General features: G+C 41.8%; 2 protein-coding genes across 3 annotated transcripts; one reads left to right on the top strand and one right to left on the bottom strand.

The window, feature by feature from the left end:
- Positions 1-14,681: 14,681 nt before the first annotated feature.
- si:dkey-27i16.2 (regulator of cell cycle RGCC) lies at positions 14,682-18,442 on the bottom strand. Its single transcript, XM_003445884.2, has 5 exons — positions 18,274-18,442; positions 17,331-17,495; positions 16,597-16,677; positions 15,882-15,944; positions 14,682-15,337 (listed from the first exon to the last, which is right to left on the bottom strand). The coding sequence occupies exons 1-5, from the start codon at positions 18,293-18,295 to the stop codon at positions 15,330-15,332; spliced, it is 339 nt and encodes a 112-aa protein (XP_003445932.1). The 5' UTR covers positions 18,296-18,442; the 3' UTR covers positions 14,682-15,329.
- Positions 18,443-19,545: 1,103 nt separating this feature from the next.
- pcdh20l (protocadherin 20-like) lies at positions 19,546-22,832 on the top strand. Of its 2 annotated transcripts, none has more exons than XM_005467890.4 (2): positions 19,546-19,662; positions 20,103-22,832. In XM_005467890.4, the coding sequence occupies exons 1-2, from the start codon at positions 19,615-19,617 to the stop codon at positions 22,629-22,631; spliced, it is 2,577 nt and encodes an 858-aa protein (XP_005467947.1). In that variant the 5' UTR covers positions 19,546-19,614; the 3' UTR covers positions 22,632-22,832. The 2 variants fall into 2 exon arrangements, with proteins under 2 accessions (XP_005467947.1, XP_019223248.1); XM_019367703.2 differs by having other exon boundaries at positions 19,553-19,662; positions 20,106-22,832.
- Positions 22,833-23,473: the final 641 nt, after the last annotated feature.

The following is a 23,473-nucleotide window of genomic DNA, read 5'->3' as shown; positions in this document are numbered from 1 at the left end:
CGAAATGTTTTTAATTGCTTCTTTGTTTTGTTTTACGTTTCAATGCCTTACAAAAAGCTTGTTGTTGGGTTTTTTTGTCATTATTTCTATTCCCCGAGACTATTCCGTGTGGGGTGTGTTGCAAACAGATGAGACTCAAAGATGAGAGACTGAATCCAGGATGGGAATCTAGAGGATATGCAGATGTAGAGATTTTTAAAATTCATTTTGGGCAACTCATTCTTTTTTTTTTCTGTTGCGTATCAACACAACAGCCACCCAAATGGTGTTTTTTCCTTTTCTGTTTTTTCTAGCTCATATAGAAATGATTTGTCTGGGACAGCTCTTGCCAAGAGATGAGAAGGCAGAGATAAATACTATGTTACTGTGATTGTTTGGTTAAGAAAAAAGTGCATCTTTTACAGCCAATTTATCTGTTCAAGCTATCCGATATTATCTCCACGAGGTGTGCACGTACACATGCTGCTTAGAGCACCTGTGTGTTTGTGTGCATGTGAACATGATTTCTCATTCCTTTGCGTGCAAGCGCGGTCAGGAGCCTGAGATAAAGGAAGAGACACATTGTCGGAACTTGCAAGCTCAAGAGTTGCGAGAGAGCGAGAACGGGTGTGTGCGCGTGTGAGAACGAAAGTGTGCGAGCGAGTGAGTGTGTGTGTCCGTGCACCTGTTTTTTTTGTTTGTAGGTTATATTGTGTGGTTATGGGTGGGGGGGGGGGGGGGGGGGGGGGGGGGGGGGTGTTGGGTGCTGAGTACCTTCCCATGTTGTTGATTTCGGTTCATCCACCAGTAGTGTTTCTGCTGCGTCTCTGGGTGTCTGTCTTTGCAAAATAGCACTTTTGTTATTTTTAAAGTTATATATGTCTAATTTTTTGCTTAAAGATTACAAAATAAATCTATTATTTTATGTGTAAGAGAAAAAAAATAGCTAAAGATTCAACTGAACTAACTGACATGATTCCATTGACTTTGTAAGAGTTCCTCTTCGAAAGCAGACAGTGGCCTGTTTGCACTGAATAAACCTACATCAGTGCACACTTGTATTTCTTTGAATATATATATATAAATATGGGCATACATACATATATGTATAGGGCTTCTATGAAGATATATTTCCCACTTAAAAAAAAAAACAACAACAAACATTTAAAACTCTCTTTAGACTGAAAAGCACCAACGCAATTAGTTTCTTTGTACTGTTGTGATTTGAAACATACCAAGCCTAGACCTCTCCAGGTGTCTTTGTAGGAGCTCTATATGTATATTTATGTATAAAATATTTAATATTTATTTATGTATACCAGATGCATACATGCTGATTGTGCCATGTGCCAAATTAAAACTTTAAAAAAATGAACAATATAAAGTTTCGCTAAACTTTTTTTCCCCCTATTTTGATCAAAGTTCTTTTCCTTCCTATTATGACTTTTTATTATTTCCATTTTGAATGAGTTAAAAAAGAAATAGTCTTGCAGCAAGTGCAAGGCTCCCCCCCAGGACTTCCTCTCTACCTCCCCTCTTCCTCTTTCCCCTCCTCCCCCTCCTCCTGCCTCTCTCCTTTTCTTTCACTGAAACCTTTGAGAAAAACAGGCTAACAGCTTGGGGCCTATCTGCGTGCATAACCCTAGATTTTACTGTAATTCATGCAAAGTAGTGCTGCAGCAATGGGAGATTGTGAAAAGATTGCCTTGATGTACTCACAGTGCATCCTATTATGTGTTATTCTCGAGGTGAAAACTGGAGTTATTGATTCTGTGAGTAAAACTGACAATTTTCATTAAGTATCTTGGCGTCACACAGATTGTCTCCCGAGTTACAGCGAAATGCAGTAATGCAACCCAACTAGTGATCCTAGATCAGCGCTGCAATTTTCAGAGACTTCATGCACACAGACTTCAACATTTTTATGAAGTATTCCATTACAGCTTCCTCTGGTATTTAATGATTGGAGGTGTAGCAGAGCGAGAAGCACAGTCTGGTCAGCTTATCACCGATCCTGCCAGTAGCAGAAAGAGAGAAATGGGTTATTTGAGGGAAATTGCTCTGAGACTGATCTATACGAGTCATCTCGTTTTTTGCTCATCTTGCCTTATTTGGGAATCACCTACTAATCAGCCACTTGCTTCAACTGAACCACATGTTTAAGAAAGGAACAAGCAGCTGGTTTCCACCTGGAGCGCTCTTGTGCACACAGAAAACACTTTATAAGGTGTCCATAACTATAAACTGGACAATGCAGTCACCAAACATTGTGGCATTGATTTATAGGCTGCATATCAAAAGATGGAAGTGGCTTCCAAACCTAAAAAGTAACAATAATGCAGATCTACCTTAAACCTGTATTCTTTCTACTGACCAGGATTAGGGGCGATTCCTCTGCTGGCAAAAAAGAAGTGAAATTATATAGAAATATATAAGAAAAATGACCCTTCTGCTCACTTGAACTTTGACCTAATTAAACAGTCTCTAGGTTCAAGTATTGCTGAATATTAGATGAGGTTGATCTTGTAAATGCCATTATTTAAGAATCAATTAGAAAGCAAGGCACGGTTTAGGTTTTGCCTACTTTAAGATTTCAATGGTGCTACATTATGAGCGTGTTGTATTTCTCAATAATATTCATCAATCCTTTGGAACTACCAGTTTCAAGAAACTGCCAAAGTGCACCTCTTAATATAACTTTACTAACAAACTGGTGTGTCCTTTTCGATATACAGTCTTTGCATTGATTACACTTTGTTGGGCGAAGCTGTTTTTCAAATACTTCTGATTGGGAGATGTGTGCAGTCCTTTATTACTGAAATCCATAAAGGGTTGATTCATTCAGTCATTTAAAAACATCTTCAAACTTTTATGAGAACTTATATTTCTGCTGCCCCCTCAATATAATGTATAGTATACTTCAATATAATAAAAGTAAGTTAAATTTTGTTTGTGGGGCTCTAGGCAGGAAAATAAGTATGTTTTGAATATAATAAAAACAAAAATGTGAGATCTAGTTACTGAAACACTGCTTATGAAATCCACAGAAGACACTCTTTGGACTGCAATTTTTAGGGAGCATTTCTTTGACAGAATGTTCACAGCGAGATCTGTTGAATATTTCAGCATCACATTTTGTCAGTTTTCCACTGCTGTAGTCATTATCTTTAGATTGCATCAGCTCATGTGTGACCCACACTTACAACTTGGCTAACTATATCACTATATTGGCTATAAATACTATAGATTTATAGACGGGAGTAGCTGATCCACTGATTGGGCATAACAATATGACCACTGACAGGTGATCTGAATAACAGTGATTATCTCTTCATCACAGAACCTGTTTGTTGGTGGGACATAGTAGGGAGAAAGTGAACATTGTGTCCTCAAAGTTGATGTGTTAGAAGCAGGAAAAATGGGACAAATTATGAAGGCTAGGCAACTGGGTCAGAGCATCTCTAAAACTGCAGTTCTTGTTAGGTGTTCCCAGACTTCAGTGGACAGTGTTTGTCAAAAGTGGTCCAAGAAAGCAACAGTGGCGAACCAGCGACTGGGTCATGATTGGCCAAGGCTCACTGATTTACTGCACTTACCTGTGGAACACCTGGCACAAGGACTTATTATGGGAAAAAGGCAAGCCAGCAGAGGTGGCGTGATACCCTGGACAATGTTCTGCTGGGAAGCCTTGGGTCCTGCCATCGATCCAGGTGGTACATTGACACGTACCACCTACCTGAGCATTGTTGCAGACCATGTACACCCTTTCATGGAAATAGTATTCCCTGATGCCTGTGGCAGGATAATGCTCCCTGCCACAAAGCAAAAATGGTGTAGAAATTGTTTTAGTAAAACAATGTGTTTGAGGTGTTGACTTGGCCTCCAAATTCTCCAATCAAGCACCTGTGGGATGTGCTGCACAAACACACCTGATCCATATGGAGGCCCCACCTCACTACTTGCAGGACTTATTTCTAACATGTTGGTGCCAGATACCCCAGCACACCTTTAGGGGTCTAGTGGAGTCCATGCCTCGATGGCTCAGGGCAATTTGGGAATCAAAAAGGGGGACCAACACAATATTAGGCAGATGGTCATAATCTTATTCCTGATCGGTGTATTTTTTCTGTTGTATCACATCAATTTTGTCCTGGTTAAACGTTCAAAGAGTCTGTGAGCACACAGTGGGGAATAAAAAAATCATACAAATAAAAACAAAGGAAACAAAAAAGCCTAATTGTTATGTTAAACATCGGTATCTATTGGAAGATCGTCCCCAGTCATCACATAACTGTGCAGCTCTCCTTCGTGTTTCAGCATATTTCAAGTTTAACAATAATAGCGTATTTTGGATCTCTTTTGCTGCACTGATCGCTCAATTTGAAAAGAGGATAACTACTGGACAGGTGGCCAGAAATATCCCTGTAAAGCTCTGCCTGTGCTGAATGTATGAATAAGCAGCTGTTTGCTAACAAGTTTACAGCAAGCTCATGAAAATTTTACAGTAAACGTACCTTGAGCCTGGAAGGTTTTTTGCCATTTGGGTGAACAGCACCGTTATGAATCAAAGAGGATTCTTCCCTTCTCTGATTCATGTGCAGTGGTGTGAGGTCGGTGTCCACTGGCCCCAACACACACACACACACACATAGAGTGACACAGAATTAAAATTGAGTGGTGGAGCTGAGAGTGAACTATCAAAGGGAAGAAATGTCATGGGAGGGCAACTTGTTTTTTGCCATGTAATTTTCCCATATGCTGTTAAAGCAGAGCAGATGTCACTGAGTATTGGCAGGGGCAGACCTAGTGGCCTCAGGGACACAGTTTGGGATACATGGCCCTGTGAAGAGCCACATAATTAAGTCGCGGACCAAAGAGGGAAGACCATGGAAACTGCAGCAGGAGGAAAAACGGGGTCAAACTTCCTCTGCACTCAGTAACCTGAAGGCTTGATGAAATTAGTCCAAACTTCCTATGACACGAATCGCCACAGGAGGGGGAAAAAAAGGGGGGGGCACAGTGGGGGGGCGGTTATGAGTGAGACGCGTTTCCACGACCGAGATTTGTTTGCAGTTCAGCGAGTGTGCTTCGAAAGTGACATCATTCAAGGAATGGCTGGAATACCCCGATGGGGTTTGTGACTGCCTCGACAGCAGCGAAGACAAACCCAGCCTAGGAAATGGATGTGCCAAATTACACAATCCCACCCGCTGGGAGAGAGCTGCAGGTGTGTGCAGTTGTGGGTGTCTTTGTGTTTGCGTGAAGATATTGAGAATTTTATTTCTACCACAGAGAGCATGTTGTTACCTATATTTCCTCTCACCTTCTTCCTCACCTTCATCTCTCTGCTCTCGAGCCTCGTTCATCTTTTTCCCCCCATCTCTCTTTTTCTTTTGTGCTCAAATGTTGTTTTTTTTCTGCTCCTCTCATGTAAAATATATATGGGCAGCTCTACCTCTGTCTCGCACATATATGACTCGCCCATTTTCTCTTTCTCCAGCTTTGTAAGTGCCATAATCTGGGCTACTCATTTCCACTCATTTAGAATCTAATTTTCTTGAGTTACCGTGTTTCTCTGCTGACTACGAAGCTAATGAACATTACTTATTGAGAAGCAGACTCGAGTCAGTCAGTGAACCAAAACTCTTGCACTTTGAATTTAAATAGCCTGTTTTTCTCCAAAAGGGATATCATAATGTGTTTTGTCAAAACATCAATAATCTATTATTTCCATGTGAAAAATGCAATCTTGAAAAAAAATGTTTTGTACCCATACAGCATAGACAAATCTGTGGCATTTTTTTTTTCAGGTTCATCTAATGAGGAGTTTCATGCGAACGCAGATATTATAACACAATGTATCACTGGAAACGAGGACTGTAATCAACAAAACCAATGGGCTTTGAGCCCAGATACATCTCTGATAAATCTGTGTTATCTCAGTGTTATTGTACAGATTACTAAAGATGCCCTGTTACTTCTATGTTTATGTCCATAGAATGTATTTATAATCACGGAAACTGGAGTAATCAAAAATAAAATATCTATTCTTTATGTATCTCATTGTGATTCTCATGAATATAGAATATCACATCCATGTTCAGAAGACTTGAAGTCAAGAGGTTTGGGTATTTTGTGTTTGTGTGTGTTTGTACATACCCGCCAGACACATTAATTATGTACACTTTGCTAATACTGAGTTGGACCCCCTTTTTTCTTCATTCTTTGTGGCACAGATTCAACAAGGTGAAACTTTCCTCAGAGATTTTGGTCCATATTGATGTGATAGCATCACAGAGTTGCTGCATATCTGTCATCTGCACAGTCATGATGTGAATCTCCCATCCCCCCACATCCCAAAGGTGCTCTATTGGATTGAGATCGGATGACCCTCGAGGCTATTTGAGCACAGTGAACTCAGTCAGATGATCTGAGCTTTGTGACACAGTGGGTTATCTTCCTGGAAGCAGGCATCAGAAGATGGGTACACTGTGGTCATAACAGAAACAGTACTCTGATCATCTCTGTAGGCTGTGGTGTTTAAATTACTAAGGGGCCAAGAAAATATCCCCCACACCATTACACCACCAGCAGGACCCTGAAATGTTAATAAAAGGCAGGATGGGCCCAAGCTTTTCTATGGGTTATACAACAACGTCTGACTATTCCATCCCATGTTGTAGCAGAAATCAAGATACATCACACAACTGTTGCGCAATTGTTGTGAATTTACATGAATTGTAACCTCAGTTTTCTGGTCTTAATCAGAGTGGCACCCGGTGTGGTGTTCTGCTGGTTTAGTCCATCTGCTTCAAGGTCTGACATGTTGTGCATTCAGTGGTGATCCTCTACATGCCAAGTTTCGTGTCAGCTTGAAGCAGTCTGGCCATTCTCCCCTGATCTATGGCATTAACAAGGCGTTTACGTCCAGAGAAGAGTTGCTCACTGTGTCACGGCTGCCGAGGCGAGCCGTGTGGTGTTGGAGGGAGAAAGGACGCAAAATGCAGGCAGTAGACTGATGATACTAGTGACGTTTATTTACAAGTAGTGGAGTGACAGAACAAGCAGTGAGGTATGACAAATGACTGGAAAAACCTAGACTGGGAAAACTAAATGACAAACCTGAGATCATAAGAAACAGGGTGCGGTGCAGAGAGACGCAGACAGAGGAACAGAACACCATGGAACACAGACGAACTGGCAACAGGCAGGAGAACACACAGGGCTTAAATACACACAGCAGTAATCAGGGGATGAGAGACAGGAGGGCAACACACCTGGGAGAAATCAGAGCTGACGGGACAGGGGAAACGTAACACTCACACACACTCACATAAGACGGAGACCTTCAGAATAAAACAGGAAACTCAGACACAGAAAACCAGACAAGACACTGAACTAAACAGACAGATTCACAAGCAGACAGTGTGACACCATAGACAGACAGAGGGAACACAGAAGTGGGACCAGGGCAGGCACAGAACAGAAACCTAACAAATGGCAAATCATAACGGAATACATAATCAGAATAAACAAAAGCATAAAGAAACACAAAACACTGAGTCGATAGACTCAGGACCATGACAGTCTGGATATTTTCTGCATTTCACACCATACTCTGTAAACCCTAAAGATGGTTGTGTGGAAAATCTCAGTAGATGAGCAGTTTCTGAATACTCAGACCTACCCATCTGGCGCCAACAACCATGTAACTTCCATCCAGGTAATTTAAATCACCTTTCTTCCCCATTCTTGATCATCCCTGCATGCCCATTGAGCCGCTGCCGTGCGGTCAGCAGATTAGATACTTGTGTTGACAAGCAGTTGAACAGGTGTACCTAATGTAGTGGCCACAAAGTATGAATCAAACAAAATGTTTATGGAGAAAGCACCACAGTCCCAGAGAATATACCTGACTACTATGTTCCTCCAAAAATCACACACCTTTTGCATTCATGAACAAGGCTGGCATATTTTATCTTTGTTATAATTAACATCAAATCCCACAAGCAGACCAAAACCAAACAAGGAATTTATCCCACTAACAAGCATTGTCTTTGCATTCACAGCCAAATGAAGCATATGTTTCTGTGCCACTGAACTCGCTGTTGTCCAGAAACTGTGAAAAACATAGAGCCAAAAGCCAGAATGGTGTGTTGAGAGATGTATTCATTAATTACAATAAGGACAAACAGTAAAGCTTTCTTTCTTTAGCTCATCCGAGTAGCAGAGGAGACACGTTCCCCTTGCATCCTCTGTGATGCCTTCTCGACACGGAGCTGCTGTCGAGGCAAAATACAGCGGCAGAGCTGTCAAAATAGGGAGAATATCACCCAGTAGTATGCATGCTTTATGTGATTTAAGTGGTTTTTATGCAGTGATGGAGTTGTGTGGCACAGACCATAAGCTACAAGCTGGGTCTGCACAGACAGCACTTGTTAGCGGGATAAATTCATTGATGTGTTTGGTTTTATGGGATTAGGTGGTAAAAAAAAATAAAATAAAATAACACCAGCATTTTAAATGCAGCTTTGGGTGCAATAAACTGTAGCATCAGTGCAAGAATAGAACAAGCCCAAGTGTAATGTAGTATTCAAGAGTTAAAGGAGTCAGTGTGGTTTTATGGAGGTCCAGTGAACAACAGTAGTATCCTATAGTTCATCTAGCACAGGCATTCCCACCTGGCTCCAACCTTAAGCTACCTGTCGACTACATAATGATCTGCCCTCTGTAAGATAGATGGCCTGGAGATACCACTGACACCGCTGAGACTAAAGCCCGCACACTCCCAGTATGTGGGGAAAGTAACAACAGCAGGCAACAAGCACATTTTAAGCCTCAGCAGAGAATCCATCCTCCAAAAAACCTGTTACTGTGGAGTTCCCACTTGACATCTAATTTTTCCTACTAGTTGGTCTACTTCTGACTGGGAAAAGTTTCCTTCCTGTTCTAACTGCACTCATCACTCATAGCATTATCTTGCATATTCAGAGCTTTTTTTTTTTTCTTCTTTTTTTTCTTTTTTTTTTGCAAGGTCGTTCCTCACCAACTGGAGCCACACTAGCTGCTATCGCTCTGTTGCATCAGCTGGAGTTCACCATCAGATGGCAGTCCACTAATGCCTTTCTCAGATGTGGGTTACTGGTGGCAGGGGGAAGGTTGCGTCAGTGGACTTCTGGTGTCAGAACTCGCCAGCCTGTGTTGCTTCGGTGCAGACTACAGAGGACTCCCACAGGACTTCCCGAAAGTATCTTATCACTTAGATCACATTACAATGACTTTCAGTAGCACCAATTTGATCTTTAGTTCTAATCCAGGCTACCAGGCATTTCACAGATCTTTCAGATCAAATGCACCGTGAGCTTGACTTTAGTGTGTGAGCTCAGTCCAAGAAAATCTGCACCATTTTTTTTTCCATGAAATACTGGAAACACCCTTTGAAGTTAAGCCTATTTTTGCCCCGAGAGGCAGAGAGCTTCATTTATCAGTGAAAGCCTAAATATTAGCAAGTGTAGTGAAACAGACGTTTGCATTTTTTTTTTACCTAAAAAGATAGATATATAGTTAATACTTAATCATGTAGCTTATAAGACATCTGACATTAAAAAACATTTTCAAAATCCTTTTTGGTTCTTTTAGTTTGGGAGTTGGGAATCCATCATATTTCAAACTTGTCCATTCGCCTACTGTTTGTACATAATATAAATAAGATAAACACTGCCCACTTTATGGTCAGATGTCAGATAAATGATTAGAACGAAGCCACAAAAATTATCTACACAATGGAAACACCGCAGAATACAGCAACAAGGCAGTTCAGTCACTTGAGGACCTCTGAAGTCTTCTCTTGGATCCTAAAAAATTCCACACGTTCCTTTCTGTCCACTCCAGAAACGGTTAAAACACACTGGAAGCATTTTCACAGCTGCAAAGATGCCCCGAGACCTCCTTGTATGACTGACAGCTTACTAGCTTGCTACTTTACGATACAGTTTTTTTGCCCACTAGGTAGCCCATGGCATTTGCTAAAGCTATGTTCGCTGTCACTTCCATTCACACATCCACATCTTCTCACAGCTTGGTTTTGCTCCCTTTTCCCACCAGTGTTTTGATTTATGGATTGAGCTTAAATTGGACATTAGTCAAGACAGAAATTATTTCCATTACGCACGAATGAAACTCGAATGATGTTTTAGCTCATTGTTTGGTAATGCCTGCTTTTCTGTAATGAATTCAAGTAAACTGACTGCCTGAGTTGAAAGAGGAACAGTGAAGTGGCGTCAAGAAATCCCCAGTCAGCAGTGATGTAATGGCTCATTTGAGGCCAGGAACACTGTGTGAATCACATTCCTCGGGAATGAACTCCTTTAAAAGGAATTACACTGGTTTCCTGTTCCATGATCTACAATGAGACAGACGTCAGAGAGCAAAACAGGAAATGACATGGATGAAAGCAGAGATTTACTGTACGTGACAGAAACCACTCAAATCTAAACACACTATTAAACTGTTTCCACCTCTCCCAGCAATACACCTGATAAGGGCAGGGATTTTTAACCTAAATGAGTTGGGTATTGTATTATTATTTCATAGTCAGTTTACAATTTTATTACTATTATTAAGAAAAACTCCACAGAAAATCCACAAACTGCTGATTTTGCATTTTTTTTAAACACTCTTCAGTTGACTGGAGAAGGTTTACTCGTTGTTCTGGCTCTGCTTGGGAACAGATGCTGATGTTTAGTGGGCGTGATGTATACAGTGCCCATCACTGTAGTTTGACGTGTTAGCCAGCATGAGTTTGTACTAAGCAAAATACATCTGAGGCTCATGGGAATGTTCGTAACTGAGGCAAACAAAATGAATATTACTATGGGAACATTCAAATATCTACATGTTTGTAGCAATAAATCCAAAGTTTTAGAATTTCAACCGGAAAACAACACAAGCATCAACCAGGTGGTCTTTATGTCCTCAGATAGGAACATCATCTTTCCAACTCTTCACTCACCATCTTCACCCTCCATTTAGCTAATTCATGGTCTTAGTTTTCACCTAAAATAATTTTAACTGCGATTTTTTAGTGAGCCCAACAATTTTTATGTGTTCAGGTGTAGGCTTGTTATGTGAAACCCATGCAGAAGTACAAGGAACAGAAAATCCTTTTAATGAATTCCTGTAACACCCTGTGGGATATTACAAGAATGCAAAGCTGGAGAACATCTTTTTAGGTTCCAGTCTTGAGCTATACAGAGCTGAGGAAAAGAAACATAGGAAGCTGTCATGTTACCTTTATGCAGTCAAAGTGGAAATTGCTATGCAGTGAAAAAAAATAGTCCTGCTGCAGGTCAGTGTTTACTTTCATTGAGCCAAAAATGATTTTAAGGCATTTATGGCTTACACATAAATATCTCAGATGACTTTAAAGTGATGTTATTTTAGAGATTGTTTATGCCTGTAGTCAAAGGTTTGGGCATCCTCAGGCAAACTGCTTGTATTCTTGATTTTTGAAGTGAAAAGAAATAAATACAACCTGTGCAGCAAACGTGCATTAAAAATGAGCCTTTCTTCAAATGTTTGCGCACAGCCACTTATAATTTCTTCGAAATACAAAAGCTGGAAAAAAAGGAATCCTGATTGTGGAAATTTTAAATTATATTCTAAGCCTACTGGTGTAGCTTTGCATGATTCACAGTTTAAAATAATCCTTATTTATCTTATACTGGGATTTATAGCCTCTTAATTCATCTACAGTCTGATGTAAGCCTCTCCCTGAGAGCTTCTCTCCCATTAAGACTGCGCCCACTTTAAGTCAACTTTGTTCTGATTGCCATTGCAATTAGATGGTTTGTGATGCTCACAGAAAGAGATGTGAACCTGAGATGAGCAAATTAGGGATTTTTGCTCTTACTGACATGATACAAGTCCAAAGGTAGAAAAGGCTTTTGGAAACTAAGCACTTAGAGCAGTCTAAAGTCCGAGAGCTTTTTGCTTGCAGTGATTATTTCCACATAGACTGACCTCATTATTTTAAATTTTGGCCATGCTTAATATGAGCATCCACCACTATCCATGCATCCATCCATCCTTCTGCTTCTCCACAGTTATATCTATATTGTAAAGCATACCACCAAGTCCTGCTTTTGTGAGCTCTGCAAGAATAACAAAGTAGTGCCCTGAGTCCTTGATCTGGGCTCAGAGAGCAGCCTCAGTTATGTAAGACCCAGTCAGACTTTTACAATTCATTGTGTGTGTGTGTGTGTGTGTGTGTGTGTGTGTGTGTGTGTGTGTGTGTGTGTGTGTTGGGTGGTTGAGCAAGCTAATTCCTTGGGAGAGCGTTGTTAGCCTGGACCATTTGGGGGACTCTCAGGGGAAAGGCGTTGCTCCGGTCTCTCATCAGGCAGATGACAGAAGACTGCGTGCTCTGCATGCTGCACTCATCTCAGCCACGATGGCCTCGCTGCACAGGCCATATCTCTGCTTCATTTACTCATTGTCTGATAATAACAAGTGTCTCCTTTCTGCTGCACTCAATTACGTCTTCATTAGCTTGCTAACTAGTTTAAAACAAACCAGTATTGTGTGTAGCGATTTTAAGTCTTTGTGACATTTATTACAAGGATACCTGAGTGTATGGGTGAGGGTCGTAAAGGGGACAGCGTGATTTTTATTACGTCTTCATTTCTCAGGACTATTCATTGTCTCATCATAGCATCAATTCATTCTAATTTACCAGCTAATGGACTCAGTTCATTCATCATTTAGTCTGTCTGTTATCTAAACAACGACTGGCTGACATATTGACCTCTTACTTCGCTGTGCTGCCAATCAAGCGCCAGTCTCATAGTAATGAGCGGATAAACAATAACGAGGAGGCGTTCCCAAAAGACAAACTGATATATTACATCAGATCCCACTGAAGAGCAATCTAATAAAAATCATGCCGCATAATTAGCCGCTGGTGACTTTTCATGTAGCCTGCGTGGATTAGTGTGGCAGCAGTGTCACAGCAGCAAGCACCAGCGCGGGATGGAGGACCTGAAACATCACATTAGAATGACAAAGTGCGAAGCGATGCTGGTGAAATTCCTTTCACTCTTGCTTGCACTTCACCATTATGTTTCCTGCATTCTTGCAGTTCCTCACCTTCATTTAAAATAAACAGGATGTGCCCATCGTTTGCGAGGGAACTTCCATCATGTGGAAGCCAGCTTTGTAACTATCCTGAGCAGCTGTGGCCTCAATCAGTCAGTCTGGCCTTTCTCTTAAGTGGAACAGACAACGCAGTAGAAGCCGGATACTCCACGCTTACCCCTCTGTATTTCCTTACTCTTTGAGCAGTCTCAATTTTTCTTTCGGGTTCCCATTATTCCTCTTATCTTTACAGTAACGTCACATTTGAAGCTCATTTGCTCTCGCCACTACACTCTTGTCTCTCCCTCTTTCGCCTTTTGAGGTGAGGCGGCTCTCATCCCGGTCAGCACGGTTAAATAGTTGGCCACAGTTCAAAGGGGGAGCTGAACTTTCAGAGCAAAGTGTCTGCTAATGAGACATAAACAGACCAAGAACAGTAACTTAAGTGTCCAGCTTTTCCTCTTTTGGACTCTGTCACTGACATGCTGTCAAACAAATAGGCCAACCCAAGGAGTCTATCCATAATATATCACCACCAGGGCCGGTGATTATATCAGCTATAGCTGCCTAGAGATTCCTAATGAGAAAACAATGGCGGTCGGAATAACTTCCACCTTGACAACTATGTTTTTCAGCAAGCAGATGTGTGATTGCAATAAGAAGACTCTAAATATTTCAGGCTGTTTCAGTTCCTCTTCAGAATCATTTGAAACTCCGCTTTGACATGTTAACACGGGCTAAAAATACATTTGTATAGATCAGCTGGGTTACAGTGTCTCTGTCCCTCATTGTAAAATTACAAGTCACAAAGAGTGACAACTTTACAAGCACAACAGTCACCTCACCCTTGTGTGTTTCTGTGATGCTCTGACAGTTTGGAGGAGACACCTGCACATGCATGTCACTCGCTACACCTACACGCCTGTGAAATGACAGCAGAATATACACAAAACCACGATGGGAAAGTCTGCATGTTAGTCAAAACGCAGCGGTTTCCTGCCTTCAGTTCAAAGATTAGATTTGTGTAAAGAGTAAGTACACAGTCTAAATGAGCATTGTTTTTCTCAGCAGCACTAACGCACTTCCTTTTTAAGCCTGTGTCTGAGCTAAATTTGTGGTTTTCCTGTGCTGGTTGCTGAAGTGAAACTCAAAGAATAATCAGAACAGACACAGAGGAAGCAACTGCAAAAATAAAGAAAAACATTTGAGGGTCTTATGAGACATGAAGTGTGACAATAGCAAAAGTCAGTTTAGAGAGAAAGAAGATGTGGGCACATTGAGTGTTCGTTGTGAACACTGTCAGGAGGTTTTGGGTATTTTTTTTTTTTAAGAAAAATGACAACCACTCAGGCTTCTGTGGCAAATCATATGTGGCTAGTAAGGCCAGAGCCTCTGCACAGAGTAAATATGTTTTTAAAAAATGGCAACATATTAGCCCTGCATCTCGTTGCCAACCTGGGTGGGTGTACCCCACTTCTCGCCCTATGGTAGCTGGGAAAGGCTCCAGCTCCCGTGCAACCCTAATAAGGATAAATGGAAGGAAGGATGGATGGATAGAAAACATCAAATTCATTACAAATCTCTTTTTATTTTACATGCATTCATCTGTATATACATTATATATTATTAAAAAAAAAACAAATATCATAAAGACCTGTACACCAGAAATGCCCTTCTACTTAAAATTAGTTTGAAATTAGCCTAAAACTTTTGTGCCATCTAAGATTTTGATCCAGACAAAGCTCAGCTTTCTTCAAAACTACACAGCCGTGAGGATTTAGAGCCCTTTCTGGGCATTGCACTTATGGGATTTTTTTTTTTTTTATGTGGGATAAACATGCTTTCTATACTCTAGGCAGTGTTTTTGTTGTGTTTTTTCTTTCTTTTTTGTCATATGCCCAAACAGATGGAAGCTTTGTCTCATTTCAGGAATATGTCACACATCCTGGATCTGATGCTGCAGGGGGACGTTGTCTTTGCTGGCTGGACGCAGCATCGCCGGGGGTCTGTGGGAGTTCTTGCATTTTCGGAATGGACTGCCCTTTTAATTTCGGATGTTAACCTTTTCCCCCGGAGCGGCGAGGGGACCATTTGCTCCATCAGATCTGCTCTGGTGTATATCTCTCTTTCTGCTCAGCAGTAGCCAGTCGTGTCGCCCCCAGCCTATTCCCTATCCCCCCCTCCATTATTGTACGTGGCTCACTTTTGCTCTCCGTTCACATCTCTGCAAAAAGAAAGAAGGAAAAAAAAGCACAGGCATGTAAACAAACACATAAACATGCAGTGACTAAGTGAGACTTGTAGAGATACACGGGGAGTTACGATTAATTTGTAACGTTAATTCGCTTTGTGTCGAGACCACTGATAGCAGTGGATTTATGCTTTGCTCCCTGTTGCTTGTGTGCGTGCTCTGGGTGATGCGTGTGTGTTTAGGGGCCTCTGGAACACCACTGCTTTACCGCTGATAGCAGGATCATGACGCTCATGTAGTCAAGTATGCCATTATCACTAAAGGGCGTGTAGATAGTCCACCTGAGTCCCCAGACATGGCATTTACACATAAAGGGTGCTCAGAGATAAACAGCAGGGGGTACAGTACACTGTAGAAACAAGGTGGATACTGCTACACAGTCCAAAACATACACCACGCTCATGTTAGCGCGTCTCTGCCACTGTAACATACTCCACCCTGCTGGCTTGTCAACTCAGTACAAAAGAAATCAAGAAAAGATTGGATGATAGAGGGTGTAATTTTCTTAAATACGCACCAGCAAGTTCCCGGTCCAACATGTCGATAAAACTCTCAAGATCGCTTGTGTCTCCCAGCTTGGCTGCAGAAAGAGGACAGAAAGAAATGGAATTTGAGAAACTATAACAAAAAAAAAGAGCTGCAGTGGAACATTTTTGTAGAGAAATGCAGCTCAGTTCAGTGGTAGCCTATTTCCTTTGGACCAAACGCTGAAGTTATCTAAGTCTCTGCATTACATAAAGTACGAACTGAACTGGCAAAAAAAAATAAATCTTGGGTTCCTTTTATTCAAACTGAGATAAAGCTGATTTTAAGAGTTCCAAAAAAAACCTTGGCAGCCTCGCTCCCACCAGGATCTCTCTGTTGTAAGCTTTTTCCATGCAAAGCCAAAAAAAATTGATGAAAAAATATGATTGACACTTTCTGGTCACCTGATGTTTAACTTTAACAGTAGTCTGTGCATGCAACTGCAGCAGCACTCATTAATCCACATGCGCACGCAGCCAAGAGCCGGTCTCATCACTGCATATAACAGCACAAATGACTCCACGCAGGAGCTTTGAAAGAAGAGCGCTGAGACGTCACAGCCACAGTGGAAGTTGCTGTGTTGTGTAAACCAAGACAGATTCCAGGGCATTGCAGATGCTTACTGTGTGGCTCTTATAAAGTGATAGTGATCGCTGTAAGAACTGAGGCTATCTAGATGGAGATGAGCTGATAGAAGGCTCCAGTACCTTTTGATGCCAGCGTTATTCCTGCTGTGTGGAGCTCCTCCTCACTGGCATTCAAACTGTTCCCCATAGATGGTTCACTGCCTGGGGGAAGAGAGGGAAGCAAGGAGGGAGTGAAAGGAGATAACAAGCACTAAGGGCAGTCCGTGCAAATGATCAGTGACAATGACAAAACTCTAACATAATGCAGGAGTTGCACATAATGACGATAACATGCGATAAAAAAAATTAAAAGGTAAGTGTTCGGCGCTAGTGACTCCCATGTGTAAGTCTTTGAAAGCACTTTGCCTGTTGAATCGTTAGGGGGGCAAAATACTTTCAATAATGACGACACATGGGAGCAGAGGGGGGGGGAAACGGTTTCTTCTTTTATCTTATAACCGTCGACAAATGCAGAACAAAGGGGGGAAAGACAATTACACAAGATGGGATATCCGTAATTGCAGCTCATTCCAGTACACAGCTATTGTCACGAGCACAAACAGCCACTTTAATGGAAGTGTGTAGGGATGTGTCCTCTTGTACCACTAATTTCATGCAAATTAAATGTGTCAAGCTGCAGTTGTTTGGGCTGATAAAGGGGCTCAACTGGAGTCCACGGGGACTCCAAACAATGTCACTCACCAGCATGATGCACTAAATAATTACTTTCCTTCCCCCACACTTTGTACATTAGGAAGATATTATCTTAATCACTGCTCTAACGTACTTTTTTTCTTTTTTTCCGAATAACTTACTGTAATCTGAGTCCTCGACTCCACTGTCTTCACTCAGCCCTGTGAGAGTTTTGGCCTCGTGCAGTGCTTTCTGGTAAGCATGCGGTCTGCTTTGAGAAGGGGCCTTCAGCTCCTCCACCACATCCTGGAACTCCTGGAGCAACTCACCAAGCTCCAAGTCCAAGTCTGTGGAAAATGTGACAGCAGTTGGAAAGAAATCTTCAAGATGGACTCAGCTTATTTCAGCAGTAAAAGAAAATAGTAGAAGCACTGAAATAAATATTTTTAAAGACTTGATTAAATATGGGGACCTGAGAATGTTTTAAAGGGCGTTTCAAAGATACCAAATTCCTAAACCTAAGAAACATACATAAATTAAAAAAAAGGAAAATCTAAAAACTACCAGCTGAAGTTTATGTCAGCGTGCTGCATCAGATAACTGGACATGTTCCCATATGGCATATAAAACAGTAGACGGACAGTAAAACACCTGGTCTGCAAAGTGTGATTAAAAATATATTTATATATATTACATCATAAATCAGAGTTGTACGCTCTGGGCTGCTATAAAAACTTTTTTAGCGCCGGCACCATTATTTTAAAAATGGGTATTGCATAAACGCAGTTTAGGTTTTCTAACATTTTATTAGGCCCACATAAATATCTCAAAGTTAAATTTCCTTATGGGACACTAAAATTAAAACAACTTTGGTGTGTTTGGTAGATAAGTAAATACGTATGATTACAGAAAAGTACGACTACAAAAAGGATTAGGAATTTAAAATAAGTGTCACAGCGAGATGATTTTTAAATCTTCCTATAAAGCTTTTCTCTCTTTTACATGTATTTGCTTTTTTGTTTTTAAATCTGTTTAGTAAATTTTATAAAAGGCTGGGAAAACGTGCTCTATGATCCATCACTGAAATAAATTCAAATTATTGGCTCAAGCAGGCGTTGGACTCACCCATGGTACTGTCTGAGGACATAGCGGGACGTGAAAGAAAAGCGCCACGAAGCTGCTGTGTGTCTGGGTTCAAAGCGGTTTGATGCTGACAGTCACTAAAAGCACAACTGTACTTTTATTCTAAAGCCTTCCACGCCCGCGCTGCGAGAGGGCCTGCCCAGCCAATCATGTCACAGATTAAAAACCTCAGAGGTCTAGGGGACTATAAGTGGAAATGGGGAGGGGGGCGGAAAGTGTTACGCAAGTGAAAGAGAGTGAGACTGGAATAACCCATTAAATGCTGTAAGCGGGGCTGTGGGAAAAAAATATCCGTTGTGGTTTTAGAAGAAGACAGAAAAGAGAGGTGTCAAATCCTCGAGTTATTCCGTTTTGGGGAGGGGGCGTAATGCGGGGGTTTGGGTTTTATGTACATTAATATTATATTATTATGTACCCGATATAATTTCCTGGCTGTGACACAAGTAATCTTAAACACAGGACACTTTGATAGGAAAGAGAGGTGTCGCACACACTCCAAAACAAAACTCGGAACAACAAACTTTATTCTTCTTTCACACGTGCACTACTCTACTCTGTCTGTAGAGGGCCTTAGAGTGCAAGCCTATGGGCCATGCAGTATTTTGGAACTGTCAGGGAAACTTAAAAGCCCTGCTGTGAAGCAATACCACACAAATAAATGCTGCATAACCAGTCTTGTTCTTTGAAATCTTGAGATCTCAAGTAAATGTATCTTGCTTTCATGACTAGAGGTCAAATTTCACCAACCGTTTACTGTTACTTAACAGCGTGATTGATGATTAACCCTAAAGAAAATAAACATTTTCTTTTTTCTTCTGTTTTCTTTTCTTTTCTTTGCGTTTCGTTTTTTGTTTGTTTGTTTGTTTTGGTTTGGTTTTTTGTCTTGTTTTTTGGCACAGGAAAAAAGCATAACAGAGGTTACATACGTTAAATAAAATACTGCACTCTCAAATGTACTTTTATTGTAACTGAGGAGTCATTGTTTCTTATGACAGTTTACATCTACGTGCACTTTATATCTATGCATGAGTATGTGGACATATATTTATATATATTCATAAATGTGTTTGTGTGCGGGCTTGCGTGCGTGCAGTTGTAAGTAATTTTAAGCAACAATGCATTCGTAGTTCCAGCTTAATACACATGAATTCAGCTCAGCCAGGTAAACCTGTTGTTCTTCCATCTTCTCATGTGGCAGCCTGACAGGAAAGTGTTGTAGGAGGAGCATAATATAATGAATTATGCCTTGAGCAGTTTTAGTTTGCTGCCTCAGTCCTCAGCGTTCACTTGCTGCTGGGAACTTGGCTAACATGTGTGAGGGCGATGGGCCATGGGACTCCTGATAATATGAATTGGGCCGGACTACTGCAGGTAAGAGCCAGCTGAGTTTATCTCTTTTGATGGTATCTGCATTGTATTAGCGTTTCTAATTGAGTGATATATTGCAGCAACACACAAATGTGCTCAGTGTACTGTAGAGCATCATGTGCTAAAGAGGTGTTACATTTTATGACCCTTTATTCGTTTTTAATAAAGAATGTCTGCTTTGATATTTTCCTTTTTATTTAAATTTTCTGTGTTATTTGTTTACAAGAGCACTTGGTTGGAGATAAGCGAGAGGGAGGCATCGAATTACCTTATTGTGCAGCTGCTTGCTTTTAAAAGAGCTCACTGAGGCATGAAGTTTAAATTTTATCACCACGTTGAAAACTTTTAAATAACTTGTATATAAGTTATAAATAGAATAAATGCCTGTGTAACTCTACAAAGACTACTGCTCACTGTTTCGTTTTGTTTTCTGTCTTTGTCAGAAGCTGCTGATTGTGGTTCACATCAGGCAGATCATATGTAGTTCTCTCCAGTTTTCCGTCCCAGAGGAAATGGAGCCTGACACTCTGGTTGGATCACTTAGTAAAAACTTTTCTCCTCCATATCAGCTCCTGACCCACAATTACCTGAGGATGGACATAAACAAGGGGAATTTCTACACCACTGAGTTAAAGATGGATCGCGAGGCCATCTGCCCCGCAGAGACAAAAGCTGAGGAATGTGTTACTTTATACAATGCCATCGTGGGGCCCTCAAAAGAACTTATACAGTTTTCTGTGATCATAGAGGACATCAATGACAATGCACCGCATTTTGAAAATAACAAAATACACCTGGGGGTCCCCGAGGATACGACCGTGGGGACCAGTTTCCTGCTAGATACTCAGGCTCTGGACAGTGACAGTGGTCCTAATGGAGAGGTGCAGTACCACCTAAAAGGCTCTGATGGAGCTTTCGGTTTAAAAATCGAAGAAGACAGCTCTTTAATTATGTTGGTTGTACAAAGAGCCCTGGATAGGGAAACTCGGGACCTGTTTCAAATGCAGCTAGTGGCCACAGACTGTGGTGTAGACCCTTTAAGTGTGTCTGCAGCTTTAATAGTCACAATGACAGATGTCAACGACAACTGTCCAGCCTTTAGCTCTGATAGCCCACACAGTGTCACCATCCCAGGAGACTCCCAGAAGAACACGGTGGTCACTCAGGTCAGAGCCACAGATCCAGATTTAGGCCCAAATGGTGATATCGTTTACTCCTTCAGTCCCAAAGTCTCTGAGCGGGCCAAGAAGCTCTTTAGCCTCGACAGCCTCACCGGGTCCATCAGCCTTACACAGGACCTCGAGAGCGACAACTCAGAGGAGCTGGTGTTGAAAGTGCTAGCCAGCGGCCATCACTGCCCCCCAGCAGACACTCAGGTAACCATATCCGTGCTCCCCAAGGCGAACCAAGAGCTGACGATCAAGATCAGGTTCATAGCAGAGCATCAAAACCAGACTATGGTGTTACAAGAGAACCAGCACCCCACCGCCTTAGCCGTTTTAGAGCTTGAGGGTGACAGCAGCTTTAAAGACTTATTTCTTGCCATTGAAGGTGAAGTGCCTTTCACTTTGAGCCCACAGAATGGCAAGTATCTGCTTTCCACATCAAAGCCCTTAGACTATGAGATGAATCGTGAACATCATATTTCCGTGATAGCACGCGTGAAATCAGCTGAGGGATCTGTCATCGTTCCTTCTAGACGTGTAGTCACGGTGCTGGTGGCAGACATCAACGACAATGCGCCATATTTTGTACAGCCTCACTACGAGCTCCAAGTGGAAGAAAACAATCAGCCAGGAATGTCACTGCTTCAGATCTCGGCTTCAGATGCAGACAGCGGGGACAACGGCCTAGTGACCTACAGGCTTGAAAACTACAATCCAACCATGTTTAGCATTGACTCTGTAACAGGTCAACTGTCTCTGCTGGTTCCTCTGGACAGGGAGCAACAGCATGTACACAGACTCACTGTGTTTGCTCGGGACAGCGGTTCTCCTCCCTTGGAATCCATGGCCACTGTATCCATTCACGTTCGTGACCAGAATGACAATGCACCTGTTTTTCTCACCCCTCACTTCATCTTTTTCATTCCTGAGAATGTTCCAACATTATCCCAGGTGGGGAGGGTGGAGGTGAAAGACCCAGATAAAGGGGAGAATGGGACAACAGAATTGCATGTTGTAAACAGCAGTGCACCTTTTGTTGTGGATAACACCCAGGGGATGCTACGCACCACTAGGAACTTGGACCGCGAGACAGAAGACCGCTATGAACTCTACCTGCTGGCCAGTGATCATGGCCAGACAGTTGCTTTGACTTCCACTGCCAGAGTGACCATCTTTGTGGAAGACATCAATGACAACCAGCCAAAAGTGATCCTTCCCAGCACCAACTCCTCATGCCTGACTGTCTCTCCAGGTACCCTGGCAGGTGCCACGGTAGGAAAGATCTATGCCATCGATGAGGACTCTGGACTGAATTCAGAGATTACTTACTCAGCCACGGCACCGGAGCCTTTGCAAAACAGCAGTCCCTTTCAGATAGATTCAAGGTCAGGGAACATCACCTTAAGCCAGCAGCTCCTTCATGAAGACCTGGGAATGCATCACCTGTTCATTGTGGTCAGAGATGGGGGTAAACCAGTTCCACTTTATACCACTGTCTGGATGAATTTGTTGGTCAATGACAGCACAGAGCCTTGCCACTTGGACCAGGTTCCCACGTGGACAGGGACACTAAACTTGGTTCAAACCCCTTCAAAGGCCCCGATCTGTGACGTGGAGACAGCCAGATTTTCACAACTGATGCTGTTAATAGGCCTGGGTATGATGCTGGTGTCCACATGTTTGTTTGTGGCCACAGTTATTTGCTGCCTAAAACAGAGGAGTAGAAGTCTGAAAATGAACAAGGGAGCATACACTGAGGCGAATGAGATTCCACTCAAGCTCAAAGACAAATATTACTCTGATTAATAACAGCAAGCAATGTGTAAAGCTCACAGTCTCAAAGATAAAAATGTCCTGTGAATTAAATGTATTCAGTGTATTTGTCAAGGGCTTCTTGCATTGTAATAAGTCATTGATTCAGTGTGATGCACGGTGTATTCAAACATGTCGACTGCAAAACTGACAGGTTCTGTAGAAATAAAGTTGATCCATTTTCTGATAACGAAACAAGCATATACACGTTGACCTGATAAGTGAAATATGTCGAGTCATCCACAAAAACTTGTTCCCTGACAACTCTCTGAAATAAACAGCTAAATTCAACTGTATTTCACAGATTTATTCCACAGCAGGCCATGAGTAAGATAGCAGTATTACACTCATTATCTTTAAGGATTATTGCCCATGACCCCTGCAGGTAGAAAGATTGAGGTAATGGTCTGTTAGGTTGATTGGTCCTTTCTCAGATTTCTGACTGAGTGATGGGGAGTCTAAAGTATTTAGACACACAAAAGGGTTTAATGTTCCTCGGTTGGGGAAGTGATGAAAGTCTCTCAAGAAGTAACTCTGAGATGAGCTCAGGAGGCAGGTGAGAGGCGGCAGAGGGAAGGCACAGCAACATCTCAAGTAACCGCCTCACACCTGTTACTTGATAGCACTGCTTTTCACCCACAGAGCTGGATCACACCAAAAAGGCAGGAGAAAAAAAACACAAACCTACTGTACTGCACCCAGTAACCTGACAGGCTTGTTGTTTTGATAACAGATGTTTGGAGTGAAATCACACCGTGTTCAAAGACACAATTACAAAAGACACTTGCTCTTGTGTTTTACTGATGCATTTGCATGCTGGAGAACAATTGAGATAT

Source organism: Oreochromis niloticus, linkage group LG2, assembly GCF_001858045.2.
Source record: "Oreochromis niloticus isolate F11D_XX linkage group LG2, O_niloticus_UMD_NMBU, whole genome shotgun sequence".
Classification (NCBI taxonomy): Eukaryota; Metazoa; Chordata; class Actinopteri; order Cichliformes; family Cichlidae; genus Oreochromis; species Oreochromis niloticus.
Note: the sequence above shows the minus strand (reverse complement) of the source record. Positions and strands in the feature narration are given on the sequence as shown.